The sequence below is a fragment of the Stenella coeruleoalba genome, assembly GCF_951394435.1.
Source record: "Stenella coeruleoalba genome assembly, chromosome: 13".
Classification (NCBI taxonomy): Eukaryota; Metazoa; Chordata; class Mammalia; order Artiodactyla; family Delphinidae; genus Stenella; species Stenella coeruleoalba.
In genome coordinates, this window is record NC_137159.1 from 82,645,136 (window position 1) to 82,661,048 (window position 15,913).

The window sequence follows — 15,913 nt, forward strand, 5'->3', positions numbered from 1 at the left end:
AGCGAGGTCGCGTGGCCCATGGGTGGGTGTGCCAGGCGCTGGAACCGGAACCCCAATCCTGCTCACGCTTCCCGGCGCCACGCCCCCTGTGGGGAGGGGCCCTGCTCACGCTTCCCGGCGCCACGCCCTCTGTGGGGAGGGGCCTCATCAGCTGGGTGCATCCTGGCCGGCCAGTCATGGTCACCTCACACTCCCGGCCAAGGCACTGAGAAGCGGTGGGCAGGGAGCACAGGAGAATTTTGGAAAGTTCTCCTCCCCTTTAAGGAAGAACAGAGGACAGGCTGCTTCTCGTCCTGCCTGTGGAAGGCTCCCGTGTCAGCTGCACTGCCCTGCACGGTGACAGCCCTGCGGGGACCCCAAGGATTCAAGTGCGAGGACAGAAGCTGCCCGTGAGGCCGGGGGCAGGGCGGTGGGGGAGGCGGAAGGAACCTGGGCATCCTTAGCGACGCGCCCAGCTGCCGCATTAGTCTCGGCACGTGGTGGAAACATCCTTATGGTTGAAGCCCCCTCTGCTGGGTTTTCTGCTTCTGAGACCAGAAGCAGCCTGATGGCCACAGGCTGAGAAACCAGGCCTGCCCTCATGGCCCCGTGCTGGTACCCCTGATCCCCGCTCTGTCCTCGCTGGGGACGTGCGGTGCCGCTACCTTGCTGATTAAACCATGGGGTTGGCGGGGGAGCCGGGGGAGGGGGTTGGATACAGGCAGAAGCCTGACAGTCAAACCTGCCAAGAACTGTCATCTTTCATTTCCACAAGTATTTCTTGGCATGAGGCAGATATTGAAGAACAGTCTGCACAAGATTTATAGACACAGTAACGGCTACGTGGATACAGAAGGGGCCAGGTTTACAAAGAGCAGCAGGACCTGCCGAGCGCACCTGTTCTGGAGAGCGCGGAGGCCGCGGCAGCACGGAGAGCGCGGAGAGCGTGGAGGCCGAGCACGGAGAGCACGGAGAGCGCGGAGGCCGGGGCGGCACAACGGGGCCTCCCGATCCCACACAAAACTCAGACAGTGCCGTTTATTTGATCATTTTAATACAGGAAATGCCAGACCAATCAACAGGGAGGACAAACCTTACAGAGAGGCTGCGTTCACTACGCGGACGGGAGGGTCTCCACGGCCCTGGGCACGCATGCACGTCCTTTTGAAAAGGGCAGGTTGAGGGCATAAATACCACAAAATAACCAGGCTCGGAGGGATCACAGGCCACGAGGGAACCACGCTTCAAAGGCAATCGAGGCATTAAATACAGGACCTACACATTACATTTCACTTCACCATACGTATAACTTATATATTAAAGGGAGACCACAGTATATATACGTGCAAGCGGCTTTGGTCAGAGAAAACGAACCGAGCTGGGTGAAGCCATGCACGGGGAGGGCTTGCCCGTCTACTCTCCCTCTGTTCTTGTCCCCGTTTTCCCTGCGATCACAAAATCAATCAGCTGGCCTTGGCGCGATCTTAGAAAGTCCCACGGGGATCCTTGGGGTGTCCTCTGGGCTCCCTAAGGGCAGGGAGGTGCCCCAGAAGCCAGGACACCGTAAGCCCTGGGAATAACCACATGCCAGGGAGTTCGCCCTGGAGGGACTGGGGAGGGGGCGGGAGGAGGCCAGGTGAGGAGGGAGGCGTGGCCACCAAGCCGGCAGATGCGTGTTGCCTGGCCGCCCCCGGAGAGCAGGAATGATTGAAGAGGCATCCACTTTTGCAAGCAAAGCTTAAACGGCAAGACAAGCCTGTGTTTCTCTGCACTGTCCAGACGCCGACCCCTTAGAACTGACTGGCGCTGCTGGGGTCACACTGTAACAACCGGACGATGGATGGGTCGCTCTTGGCACCTTTAATGAATTCTTCCAGGGACAATTTGCCTGTGGGATGGAGGACGGGAGAAACGGGAGTTAGCCAGTACTCACAGTTCATCACCCTTAGGAGAGCATGGGGACAGCTCCGGTGTCAGGGACGTCTCCTCTGGTCCAAGTCTTGAGCCCTCCTGAAGCTAGACGCGTCCAGGCTCCACACACTTCCAGAGCATTTCTGGAAAAACCTTTTTTGCTTTCAGTGCTCATTGCAAAGCACTGGGCACCTCAAAGGACGTACCCAGTATGGCAGCAGACCGTGCCTGGTGGGGCAATTCAAACCCTTTTAGAAATAGCCCCACGCCTTATTTAAGAAAGATGCGCCTTGTCCAGAAAGAACATGACACCTGCCTCTAAACCAGAACTAACCCAGGGTCGGGAGGGCCAGGCCTGGGTGGGGACCTACTGCTTGCCTCTGCGTCTGAGGCTCTGCAGCTGTACGATGAAATAGAGCCATTTACCCCAGAGGACAGCAGTAGAGCGAATGCCAACCTCTCCACGTCCCAGGGTCTTCATCTGTGTGGTGGGATCGTGGGAACGCCCATCTCAAAGGGCCACCGGGAGGGTTAATTGGGAGGATGTGTTTGAGGGGTCAGCCCACGCCTGGCCTGCAGGATGCACTGTTAGTTAGCTGCCGCTGGGAAGCCAGGCAGAGACCTCCTGCTTGCCCACTGCCGAGAGGGACACGTCCTCCTGTGGGTCCCCAGCAGCGGGGGCAGACAGGCTGGCCCCGAGGGAGACTAAACAACCCCAGGCTAAGGGACGGATTGGGAAGGGAGGGGGCAGCCACCCCCTCGGCAGAAGACAAGATCTCTGGGCCCCTCTGACGATGGACAGGGGTTACTGGGCTTTGTTACTATTCATATGGTCGGTGGGGACTTGGCTCCGACCGTCCAGGGTGAGGAGCTTCTGAAAGCACCAGCCTCTTCTCCGGGCAGAAAGCGAGGCTGGCAAGGCGCTGGGGGTCCCTGAGCACAGTCTGTCCTGCAGCCATCAGGGTGTTCCTGGTGCATGGCCAGGCTCAGGTCACAGGAGAGGGCTTCAGTGACACCTGTGCTTTCCTAGGGGGGCAGGGAAGGTGTGGGGCAGTCCCCGGAGGACGAGGGCCTAGCCCTGGACCACCCCAGCTTCACTCTTCTCTCTTCCAACATCGCCTCTTCCACCCCTCTCCGAGCTCCAGGAATGCACGGATCCCGGTGTTCACAGGAGAAGCTCTGTCCCGGTGGGCACAGGCCCAAGTTCACAAACACCCTGGGAAGGTGCCCAGAGTGGGCCCTGAGGGGTCGGGGCAGAGGTGGGTGGAGGGAGAGCCAGGCGCTGTGCTAAGAGCTCTACTGGCTCTATCTCACTGAATCCTCAAAACCACAAGCGACTGAATTATTATCCCCATTTCACAGAGGAGCAAACCGAGGCTCAGAAAAGCCAAGATTGGTTGGAGCAGGTCTGTCGAACCCAAAGCCTGTGCTGCTACTCTGGAAGGCAGAAGACATGTTTTAAACTGGCCCAAAGGCAACGCCAGGCACGAGGCTGTCTTGTTTTACGTCTGATGGATCGTGTTTTGGAAACCGTTTCCTTGCAGAGATGTGCCTTCAGCCATGTTGCCCCCCTCCCCCTGCTGGCTCAGTCCTTGGCGTCATCTGCAAACCGCACTTTAGGGTTCAGGAGCACTTTTCTGTACATTAGCTTATTTTTAATCTCCAGCACAGCCCGGGGGTACTTTCTCTTTTTCTTTTCTAAATGCTGCATTTCTTTATCCTTCAAAAGCAAATCAGACCTGACTCTGGGACTGCACTTAACACTGGCAAGAGGTGCGGATCCATCCAGTTTCATAGCTACCTTCCCCGGCAGGGACCCTGCAGAAGCTCACGGCCAATGCAGAAGAGAAAACACGGGGCACGTCCTCACTGTATGGTCGCCACCGCCCCTCCTGGACACGCCACTTCTGCTGCGGTGTAGGCCCAGAGATCCTGGCAGAGCTGCTGCAGGCCAGCACGTCCCGACAGAGTCCCTGGGGCCACTGAGGTTTGGGGGAGGGATGACGGGGGGCAAAGGGACCCCCACCACCTGGAAGGCTTGATCTCAACCCCTCCAGGGCCCAGGTGCCAAGGGCACAGCTGCCTCTTCTCCCCGGGACACGCCCACAGGCCTACAGTCTCCCCGTTCTAGAAGCAAGCAGACTATGGCTCATGGGGCAGGATGCTGACCCGGTGCCCCGACTCCGAACTCTGGCTCTCCCCTCAGCGCAGCTGCACTGGCCGGGCAGGGCCAGGGGTGGGCCAGGTGAGGCCTGAGAAGCAACAGAGAAGGAGGAAAGGGTCCCAAACACATCTCTGCTCCCAGCAGTGGGGCACAGACACACAGGGATCCTACCGTCATTGTTGGTGTCCATCTGCCTGAAGATCTTGTCCGTCCGTTTCTCCGGCGTGGACTCATCCTCGGGCATCTTCATCACGGAGGACACCATTTTGTATATAGCCTGCAAAGGGGGACACAGACACATGTGCTCAGAGGTTCCAGGGTGTCCCTGGGTGGACAGCAGGACAAGAGGTCAGGATGCTCACAGCCTCAGGACCCTTCCCCAGCTGGAAAGTTCCCTGCTACTCCCAATACTGTGGAGGCATGTCACAGACAGCATGTGAGCAGAAGGAAGGCCGACTCACTTACGTGACGTTCAAGAACAGGCCAAACAACCCACTTTGACAGCTATGAGCCTGGGGTGTCTGCGGGGGCGGGAGGCGGGACAGTTCCCAGGCCCTCTGGGGCGCTGGGAATGCTCTCTAACTCACAGAGGGTCGTGGTGACACAGGCGCATACGTGCACAGCCCATCGCTCAGCACACGTAGCCACAAACATTTGACTATGGGATTGCTGTACCTGAGTTAGAAGCAAAAAAGACAGCCCACAGGGAAAGCCACATAACTAGGCCCAGAAAGGCCAGCGCCAGGGCAGATGGGTCTCTCCAGCAGGACCGAGAACCCCAGGACACTGCCATCCAAGGGCTCAGCACCATTGCCAGCCGTTTCTGTGTGTCTCTGTCCAAGTGGCCCGGCCCAGTGTTGTGGTGTGTGTGTGTGTGTGTGTGTGTGTGTGTGTGTGTCCAGGGGGCATGATGAGCCCAGTGACCAGCAGCTCATCAGAGTAACTCGCGAGGGGGAGGGGCTGTGCCACTGTGGGTTTCTGTGCGGAGATGGCTTGACTGAGAGTCTCATTCCTGAAACAACACACCAAGGACAGCAGAAGTCTGAGAGTTGTAGCATGTTAAAAAGCAGGTTTATGGGCTTCCCTGGTGGCACAGTGGTTGAGAGTCCGCCTGCCGACGCAGGGGACGCGGGTTCGTGCCCCGGTCTGGGAAGATCCCACGTGCCGCGGAGCGGCTGGGCCCGTGAGCCATGGCCACTGAGCCTGCGCGTCCGGAGCCTGTGCTCCGCAGCGGGAGAGGCCACAAGAGTGAGAGGCCCGTGTACCGGAAAAAAAAAAAAAAAAAAAAAAATGTAGGTTTACAAAACAAAACCAAAAAGGAATGATCCCAAGTGAGGCTGCTGGTATCTGTTACACTCTCTCTGAGGAGGGTGGAGGTGGCCAGGCCTCACAGCATGGCCAGTGTGTCTTTCAGGGCCTCTTGAGACAAAAACCCCTCCTAAGAGGGGCAGGCACTTGTTCAAGTGCAGAGGAGGCAGAGCAAAGACCCTCCCCGGCCTCTGGTGGGCTCTGAAGCACGTAGAGCCCAGTCCGTTCTGACGATGGAGTGGCGGCCGGGCGCGCCGCTCAGCAGGCCAAGCCGCCTGCGGGAGCCACGCGAAGGGTCTCAGGGTTGGGGCACTTGGTCTGGGGGCCTAGCAGCCAGACCCCGTTCGGACAGGCATGGGGCCCCTCGCTGTCCTGCTGTGTCTCTAAGTCTCGGCCGGGCCAGTCTGCTTGGACAGGGCCAGGGAAGCGAACGGGCCAGCTTGTGGGCCGGGACAGGTGATTCCTGAGAAGGAGATCTCTTCCTTCTACCACCGCTTGTCACCAAGAGCCAGGAGCGACAGCTGAAGCAGAGTGCCCTGAACCTGTGCTGATTTATTCTCACTGTGCGAAAACCACCTGTTTGGGAAATAGGTTGGTCGCTCCTCAGGCCACTTGCTGCTGGTCTAGGAGTTCATGAGTTTGATACCCTCTGTTTGTGGCTTAGCCCGGAAGTTCCTTCCATGTAGAGGACATCTCCTCTGAGGAATTCTAGAACTGAACTTCCCAGGCTCCAGGAGTGGGAGTGCAGGGAGGCACCCAGGCAGCGGCAGCTCTGTGCCTCTCTACCACACACCTAGGAAGCTGGGGAAGTGAACAAAACACGGTTTCTTTCTGGAAAACAGCTTCCCCTGCCAGAGCTGCTGGCTGGAGTCGAGGCAAAGAGGTCTCTGAAGTGCTTTCTGTACCAGAGCTTATTCTGTGGCCGCTAATGTTTCAGTTTTGCTTTACAACTGCACCTTCCTGGGGACATGCCAAACTGTTTGTTCTTTTATTCTCAGACACGGGGACTTGAACAGGTCTTGGCAGGTGGCTTCTGTAAGTGTCAAGGGTCCTCTCAATTACTGGAATTCTCTCTGAATTACTATAGCTCAGCTCTGTTAACTCTCTGGAAATCACAGTCCCCCACCCAGCCTCACATTTTGTGAAATGCAGAGAATGACACCTCCATCCCCGGCTCCGCCCACCCCACCCCCGCCCCGCCAGGGTCGGGAAGGCCACAACTCATCAAAGGGCTTAGGCCAGGCCTGATGGGTGACCAGTGATCAGTAAACTATGGCTCTTCTCATCACTATCTGCAAGGACCCGCCAGTCCGGAAACAACTCGTCACTTTCAAAAGTGCACGAGGGAGGGGCTGGCAGCCATCTAGCTGCGAAGGGCTGAAGGCGCGGGGAGGACAGGAGCGCTGTCCGGAGTGGGTGGGGCCTCGGGGGACCCCGCCCCCACCCCACCCCCCCACCCCGCGGGCGCGCTCCGCCAGCCCCTCCCTCTCCGGGGCGCACCTGCACGATCTCCAGCATCTCGCTGCGGCTGATGTAGCCGTTGCCGTCCAGGTCGTACATGCTGAAGGCCCACTTGAGCTTCTGCTCCAGCTTGCCCCGCGAGGTCACGCTCAGCGCGATGATGAACTCCCGGAAGTCGATGGTGCCGTCGCCGTTGGTGTCGAAGGTGCGGAAGACGTGCTCTGCGAACTTGGAAGCGTCGCCGTAGGGGAAGAAGTTGGCGTAGATCTTCTTGAACTCGTCCACGGTCAGGTGGCCGGTGGGGCAGTCCTTGAGGAAGCCCTTGTACCACTCCTGCAGCTCGTGGTCCGTGAACTCCGTGTTCTCCCGCAGGTCCTGCAGCACCTCGGGCCGCAGCTTGCTGTTCTGCTTGCCCATGGCGGCCGGCGGCGACACCTGCAAGACAGGGGCCCGGGCTGGCGCCATCAGGGCGGGGGAGGGCGCCCCGCAGCCTACAGCCACCGAGCGGCGCGGAGAAACGTCCCCCGCGTGTCCCGCACCAAGGGCTGGAGAGGCCCGCCTCCGGCCCTCCCCGCGATGCAGTGCCCCAGCCCTCCTAGGACCCCTGCGGGGAGGCGGGCCCTCGGTCTATGTACCACCAGGAAGGCCAGGAGGCGCCGGTGGAGTCAGGACAGGCCACCTCGCGCTGCAAGGCACATCCTGACTTCCAGAATGTGGAAAGGTGGAAACAACTTGAAATCAAGTGCCCAGCAGGGGCTGTACAAGATTGGAGGATGAAACCCTTACTCTCACCACCCTCATCAGCTTCCGGCAAAACTGTCACGCTGACTGCACCCCACGCCCTGTGTTCTGAGCAGTTCTTTTCTTGTTCGGGCACCATGTTCTGATTTTATCCTTAGAACAGGCGTCCAGAAGCTTTTAAGGAGTCCCTCTTGTTTGTTTTTGCCTCTGAGAAGCCCTCTGGTTGGGAGTGGGGGGCAGGGGTGGATCTAGAATTAGCACCAAGAGTACATGAATGTCTCTAAGGTTCGTAGTCAAGTCTCAGGCACCTGCGGGCGTGCAGAAGCGTGCTCCCCAACGAGGTTTTCCATAAGACCCATCCATAAGACTGACCCTGGGCTGATACTCCTACTAGACATTAATACAGCTTTCACCTCGCCACCTCACTTTATTTTCTGATTTTTCACAGTAACACTAGTACGTGGCTTACTCATTTTTGAAGCATATAGAATAGAAAATAAAAACAAAAGGTTTTCCACCCTCGTCCCAGAGGTAACCACCCTGAACTGCTTCTTCACATTTATAAATGCTAAACATTAAGTAGCGAATCCCCATCACTAAATATAATCCGTGTACTTCACGTATCTTCCCTGGCACCTCCTTTTACTTCTTTGTCTCCTCCCAGATGTTATTAGTTTCATACATATATATCATTGTTTTTACTTGTTATCTTTATGACTTGAAATTATATGAAATTTAAATTGATACACATTTAAATGATAGAAAAGTTCCTTTTCTAACCCCCAGGTAGGGGGATTTGGGAATATCTTTCAAAATTACAAACACGTTCCCTTCGACGCAGCAACCCCACTGCTAGGAACAAATCTAAAGATGCTCCCACCCGTGCCAATAGCCTGTGTACACGGCCAATTCCTGCACGTTGTCTGTAATAATAAACAACGCAGGCGTCTGTATTACTAACTGATGTGAAATAATCATCAAGATCTGTTTTTAAGTGAAAAGAAAAGGTGTAGAACAGCACATAGAGTTTTGCTACTGTTTGTGGAAGAAAAAACAAAGAAAATATATGTGCGCGCTTGTATGTTTGGAATGACTTCTTGGGAAATGATAACACTGGCTACAGAAAGAGAGACGGCTGATAGACAAGGGTCAAACGGAGACTTTTTTTTTAGTTTAGTTTTCATTGAAGTATAGTTGATTTTTTTTAATGTTCTTTGGATCATTTATTCTTTTACAACAAACATATTTTCTTTGAATAAATATCCCTCTACCATTGCTTTCAGTTTTTATTATCATATATATTTTTTTATTTTATTTTTTATACAACCGTAGACTTTTTAGTATAAATCTTTCTGTAATTTCAAATGTTGAACTCTGTGTATTTTTTTAATTCAAAAAAATAAACACACAAGAATCCTCTATTTCTTGCTTGAGCAACTTGACCCGGACCTCTCTCTCTCTGTACGATCAAGCTACTGATTCCCTTCTCCTTCCCTAACCTCTCCACCTTCCTTCCACATCAGCTCCTGTCTTGCGTGGGAACCACTATTTGTACATCGTCAAGGTTTACAGTCTCTACTTTCTGCTTTACCTATAGGTTGATCCTAATAAGTGGAAACCAGCGAATCTCTAAGTAACTTGGTTGTCAGTTTCCAATGGCCCCCAGCAGCCCCACTCGCCCGCCCCAGGGCCCCCAGACTTGACTTAAGACACCCCGCAGACCGCACACTTCCACCTCCGCATTTCCTGCACTAAAAAGGCTAATCTTCAGTCCTCTACTCAGTTCAGCTCCTCTCAAGGCTTTGTATTTTCCACACTCCTCTTAACTGTGAAAGTCTCCCAGCCAGTGTCTGGAGGGTGTGGAGAGGAGCAGTTTGTCTTAGGTGTCTCCCCTTCAACTTCCCATCTCATGCTTCAAAGGCAGCATCCAGGAGCAGAAGGGGCTGCAATGCGGAGGGTTTCACCACATCTGCCCCTCCTCGCTCCTCACTCCTTCAGCTGAGACCTGAGGCCCTTTTTCCAGCAGCGTGTGCCCACGTGTCCGTAGGGGTGGGCAGAGCGGGCCAGCTGCTGTCGTGGACTGAACTGTCCCCCCCAAATTCACACGCTGAAGTCCTAACCCTGGGACCTCAGAATGTGGCTGTATTTGGCGACAGGGCCCTTGAAGAGGTAATTAAGATAAATGAGGTCATACGGGTGAGGCCTAATCCAATCTGACTGGTACCCTTGAAAGAGAAGCTTGGGACACAGACACACAGAGGGAAGACCATGTGCGGACACGGGGAGAAGGTGGCCGTCTTCAGGCCAAGGAGAGAGGCCTCGGAAGGAGCCAAACCAGCCGACACCTTGATCTTGGACTTGCTGTCTGCAGAAGCGAGAGAGAATAAATGTCTGTTTTTGAAGCTGTCCAGTCTGTGGTGCTTTGATGCAGCAGTTCTGGGGCCCTAAGACAGCTGCCCCGAGAACTGACCTGGTACCGTGTGGCATCAGCATCCGTGAGGCAGAGCCCCGTGCCAGGCACCGTGAGGTTCCCAAAGCTTTAACTCCTGATCTGCCAGCATCGGGGACAATCAGAAGGTCCACAGACTGTGGGACACTTTTGTTTTTATCAGACACCTTGCCTGTATTAGTCCCACTTCACCAGGGAGGAAACAGACCCGAAGGCTCTGGAGGCAAAGCCAGCCCTCGGACCAGGTCGTCTGGCCCCCTCCCACATCTTGCCGGGGGCAGCCAGGGGAGGCTGGTCCAGGGAAGGGCACCCTGGTCATGAACATGGCCTTCCCGGCCGCCTTCAATAGTTAATGATACAGCCTTTTCCCGATTAGCATTCCTGCACTTTTCATTGTGGAAACAACCCACCTTCTGTGAAGCTCTGGGCTCTGAGAGCTCCGGGTTGGTCCTTCTACATCTTCTTTTTTTTTTTTTTTTTTTTTTTTTTTTATTTGCTGCGCCGCATGGCTTGCAGGATTTTACTTCCCTGAGCAGGGACCGAGCCCAGGCCTGGGTAGTGAAAGTGCTGAGTCCTAACCACTGGACCACCAGGGAATTCGCACAGTCGGTCCTTTTAGAATCCGTTCACCTCAGTGAAGACCAAACCACCGCTCAGAACAATGGTATCAACTGGCCTCAGAATGCGTCTCTGATTTGTGTTGTTTCTGATCCCACGGAAGTGCCGACTCCTAACACCTCCTCCACCCAATGTAACGAATGTTTCTGGGAAGGAAGGGACCATACCAGGGAGCATGACAAATACGGTCAACACAACCACTGGAAGGTGACAGCCGAGGCCTCTGAGGTCCGCCCGGGAGGCTTCCGCTTTCCCAGCCCTTCTCGCGTGTCCCCGCAGGCAGGCGCGTGGGGCTGCAGAACCCCAGCGGCGCCCTGGGCCGGGCGCACAACAGACATCTGTGTTGGTTGAGGGGGCCTTCCCGCTGCAGTGCTGGTACTGGTTGTGTAAACACACACACAGACACCTGCTAACTCTGAGGCAGGGTGGTTTCTGGTAAAGCTGGCCTTCCAGCAGAGCCTGGGTGTGCTCCCCTTTGGGGGATGCAATGCAAAGGAGTTCCTGAGAGTTCTGGGGGCTCACGGGATGGGGAGAGGGGAGAAGGTAGGACTCTGGGACAGACATATCAGGCCTGGGTCCTGCCTTTGAGAGCTCATCAAGGCCAGAGCATGTAGGATGCAGGCGAGTCACTCACACTGGTCCATTTTAGCATCAAAGCCCCCCACTGCAGCCACAATTCACCAAGCTGTGCCAGGCACTGTGCAGACCGTTTCACAGATGGTGAAACTGGGGCCCGGGGGTGTCAAGTAACTTTCCCAGGGTCCCACAGCTGCTGGAGCTGGGATGTGACCAGGAGTCCATTTGAGCTTGACCACAGAGCTCTACAATCAACCCTGAACCCTGCGAGATGGGTAGGGCCGGCCTGGCATTCCCAGCTGTACAGAGAGGAAAAGCAAGGCTGGGAGAAATTGAGGGATGGGTCCAGGAAGCAAAAAAGGTAAGTTTTACTCTGGGGGAAAACTGTCAAGAAATCGTGGGTGGAAAATCATGTTTTCCTGCCACTGTCTTGAAGGTTGAGTTAGTAAAGTCTGGGGCCGTCAGAATCAGGGCTGATGGGAGACCACGTGCTTGAGGATGATGTTGCAGGAATCCATCACTGATTTTCCAGTGTCCTTTAGGGAGACCCCACAGCTTTCAAGTAGGGTACCCACCTCTGCTTTGATTTCTTGACCACACCCAGTCAGCTGAATTAAAGGGCTGACTTATAGCATTACCGTTTTAAAAGTCGGTAACATTAATTTTGCTACAGAAAGTTCAAGACAACTCCAAGGATGTCGAAGCCGTCCTGGGGTACCAGGGAAGAATCCAGAGTTGGGGACTGGGCTTCTGTTTGTAGAAATTCCCTAAGAGCCCAAGCTGAATTTAGAGGAAGAGAGTTCTGGAGAGTGCTGGCTGCACAACAGTGTGAATGTGCTTAACACAACCGAACTGTACGCGTACAAATGGCCAAGATGGTCAGTTTCATGTCATGTACATTTTACCACAAATTGTAAAACCGGGGGTGGGGGTGGGTGGCAAGCGGTATAAGGACCACAGTGTTCTTTGGGCCCCTCTGCGGTCTGATGGTCTAGGACCCCTGGGCCTGGAGGTCCCAGGTCGAAGAATCCTGTGTCCCTATTGAGATGCAGAAGGCTCTCATCACAAGGGCTGACCCCCCCCCCCCAAGAAAGGCAATGGAGTCAGGGAAGGCGGTACGGCATCCCCTGAGAGAATCCGGAAACTGGTTGTCTACCAATCCCGTGTGGCTCATCACATCCCGCACCTGAGTAATTGTGCACATGCTTGTGGCGCACATGTGCCCACTAGCCGCTGCTCTGCCCCCAAAAACCTCAGCCCAGGAGTGCAGGCCACCCTTGCCCTCGGCGCGTCCTCTGGGTCTGGCTCCAGGCTGGGTGCACAGGCTGTGCGCACTGTACTCCAGTCCCCTGGGTCCCCTGAATGCCTGGGGACGAAGGTCCTGGCTCTCACTGCAGGCTGCTTACGGCATACGGATGGGGCATAGTAAGTGACACGAAGGAGGGGGAAGGTCCAAGCTCCGAGGAGGAATCCTTCATTCCCACGTGGAGCGGAGGCAGTCTGCCTAGGAAGGTGGCACGCGGAATCCAAACTGAATGACAAGGACTTTAAGAGCCACGGGAGGCTCGACTCCCACCGGCCACCTCTAGGGCGCACACGGCAGGTTCCAGGCCCTGCAGGCGGGGGTCACGCTTGACCGGACTGGGAGCAAGGGCATCTCCATCATCTCTGACTTAGAGACGAAGAACTGAGGCTTCTGCGAGGCATGAGATTGTCTGTGACAGGCGGGGCTTCCAGCTGGCGACCACCTCCTCTGTCTCCTCGCCATTAAACTTCTCACCAGACAGTTTCACAAGACGGTCTTCCCACTGTGAAGTGGGGCCCGTGAATGTCACATAAAGCCCCCCCCCCGGCACTCCCCATCACCTCCTGGATCAGCCTGCGTGTGCTTTCCAAAGGCTCGGGTGAAATATTTCTAAAGAACCTCATTTCAGCACTCTGTCCCAGAGGCTCTTGGCCTGAAGCAGGCAGCCTCAAGGGAACATGGTGGATGGAGGAACGCTGCACCCCAGTGACCCCTCTGTCACTAATTAAGCCAATGAACCAACCTTACTGACGACCAGCTGGCTGGAAAGATGGCTCACAAAATGCAAGCCTTTCTGCAAAGACAAAGCCACCACTCCCACTTCCCAGCAGAAATGGCCCCCTGGCCCTGTCATCAGGCAAACACCCCAGCTTTCATTTACTGGAAAATCTTACTTTCATCTACAGTGAAAGATGGGGTAAAGAACGGATGTGCCAGGGGAGGACAACTGATTCAGGGTCAGAGCCATCTCTTACTGGGCTTAAAAAGCTTCACGACCAAGCAGGGGTTGGATCAGACAAACAACACCCTTCTGAGGGCATCGAAGACGATGTTTTAATTCACAGTAATGGAAAAATGGGGGAGGGAGTTAATGTAGCGCTAACAGCCATCTCTGTGGTCCTCAGTTACTCTGTTACTGTTCTTAATGTGTTAAATTGTAAAGAAAAAAAAAGTAAACATGTAACTGGGGAGCCCTATGAAAATATTTAACCCAAAGTCTGTATTGCCTGCAAATTAAAGCCTTTTTAATGGCGTCGTTCCTATCAGCTGCCCGCCTCCTGGAACCGAGGGCGCTCATGTCCCATTAATCACAGCTCAACGCCTGCTGCCGGCGTGGGTAGACATTTCATCCCATTGCTCTAAAACGCTTTCATCACCTCAGATCTCCAAAGCTTGCTGGGCCAACCAGACTTAGAAACACTTGGGGGGAAGATGATGGGAGAGGTGGGAGGAACCAACTCCTCATAAAAGGCCAAAGGCTGGAGGGGCGGCTGCAGTGAATTTGCACTTCAAGGGACTGGAGGGCTCATTTGAGACAGTGCTTGTTCTGTCCGGCAGAACAGGATACGGTGGGCGGGGTGGGGTACGGGGGGCGGGAGGGGCAGGAGAAAAACTGGCGGTATGTGTTGTTTCTCATGCAGCAGCAGCCCTGGGTCTTTCTCCTGATGACTCATGGACAAACGCTCCTCCTGTGGCTGAGCCCGGGTCTTAGAGGGAAAAGAGGCTCACTGCATTTGTGTCCTTCTTTCCTCCCAGTATGCAGGTGGGAAGCAAGCCGCCTGCTGCCTGGGCTTCTAGTGCAGCTGCTCTGAGGAGGGGCCAGTCCTGTCCTGAGAGGTCTGCGACAACTGCCAGGACCCGGTGCAGGAGTGGCTCCGGCTGCAGTGCGGTTGGGTGGACGCTAGAGGGCGCAGTCGGGCAGGCTCCCCAGGACTTGAGCTGGAGACCCCGCCTCCCAGCTTTCTGACCCCGCCCCTACCACGCCCCCTCCACCTCGCTGGTGCCTCAGTTTTTCCATCTATAAGCTGTATTTGTCCAATATAGTAACCACAGTGGCTATTGAGCACTTAAAATGTGGCCGATCTGGGGCTTCCCTGGTGGCGCAGTGGTTGAGGGTCCGCCTGCCGATACAGGGGACGCGGGTTCGTGTCCCGGACCAGGAAGATCCCACGTGCCGCAGAGCGGCTGGGCCCGTGAGCCATGGCCGCTGAGCCTGCGCGTCCGGAGTCTGTGCTCCGCAACGGGAGAGGCTCGTGTACCGCAAAAAAAAAAAAAAAAAAAAAAAAAAAAAATGTGGCTGATCTGAATTCATGTAAGTGCCCTAGGCGTAAAATTCTCACTGGATTTTGAAGACTTAATACAGGGAAAAAATATCTCATTAATAATTTTTCGGGACTTCCCTGGTGGCGCAGTGGTTAAGAATCCGCCTGCCAAGGCAGGGGACATGGGTTTGAGCCCTGGTCCGGGAAGATCCCACATGCCACAGAGCAACTAAGCCCGTGCGCCACAACTACTGAGCCTTTTCTCTAGAGCCCACGAGCCACAACTACTGAGCAAGCCCGCAGGCCTAGAGCCCGTGCTCCACAACAAGAGAAGCCACGGCAATGAGAAGACCACACACCACAACAAAGAGTAGCTCCTGCTCGTTGCAACTAGAGAAAGCCCGCGCGCAGCAACAAAGACCCAACGCAGCCAAAAATCAATTAATTAATTAAAAATAATTTTTCTATCCTGATTACATGTGAAATGATAAATGATAACATTTGAGATACAGTAGATTAATCGTTTTGGTAACACTAATCTCATCTGTTTCTTTTTACCTTTTTAAGGGGGTTACCAGAAAAGTTAAAATTACATATGTAGGTGACTTGCGTTGTCTATCTAGTGGTTGCTCAGCACTGGGTAGATCCTTGGGGCGCGGTTTAGGGGGCTACCAAGTTCCTTAGCGTCCTGTTTACAGACCCACTGCTAACTGCGAGCCAGCTGGGAGAGGTGGCCTGTGTTTATTTCACTCCTTGGTGCCCTTGAGTGAAAGATAAGGGTGTTTGCCTTTCATAATTACATGCGAGTCCCACAGGTTTCTATTTTCAGCAGCTTCAAGAACTTTGCCAGAGGCCAGCTGCAATGAAGACCCAGGTCTGGTCCTGGCTAAGGTGTAAGGCCAGGGGGAGGGGCTGCAGAAAGGGGGTGTCCCTCCTCCTCTTCTGAGGGAGAACACAAAAGCCCCAGGTGAGATCTAGGGCAAGAGGGGATCAGTAACACCTCTGGAGCCGGTGGCTACTGGGTGTACCTGGATCCAAATTCAGCCCACGTACCTCGGGGAGCCACATGCTGGATGGGCTCCAGGCAATGACCATGGCTGAGAAAATCCAACTGAAAGTCCTGCTGACTTCTGTACCCA

At 54.9% G+C, this 15,913-nt stretch overlaps 1 protein-coding gene across 1 annotated transcript in view; it reads right to left on the reverse strand.

The window, feature by feature from the left end:
- Positions 1 to 1,018: 1,018 nt before the first annotated feature.
- The window catches only part of HPCAL1 (hippocalcin like 1), a 111,939-nt gene continuing 97,044 nt past the window's right edge, over positions 1,019 to 15,913 (reverse strand). Inside the window, exons 3-5 of the mRNA XM_079940350.1 lie at positions 6,863 to 7,258; positions 4,226 to 4,331; positions 1,019 to 1,867 (exon numbers count right to left, since the gene is read on the reverse strand). Coding sequence (XP_079796476.1) covers positions 1,770 to 1,867; positions 4,226 to 4,331; positions 6,863 to 7,240 — 582 coding nt within the window. The 5' untranslated portion in view covers positions 7,241 to 7,258 and the 3' untranslated portion in view covers positions 1,019 to 1,769. The remainder of the gene's footprint in view (positions 1,868 to 4,225; positions 4,332 to 6,862; positions 7,259 to 15,913) is intronic.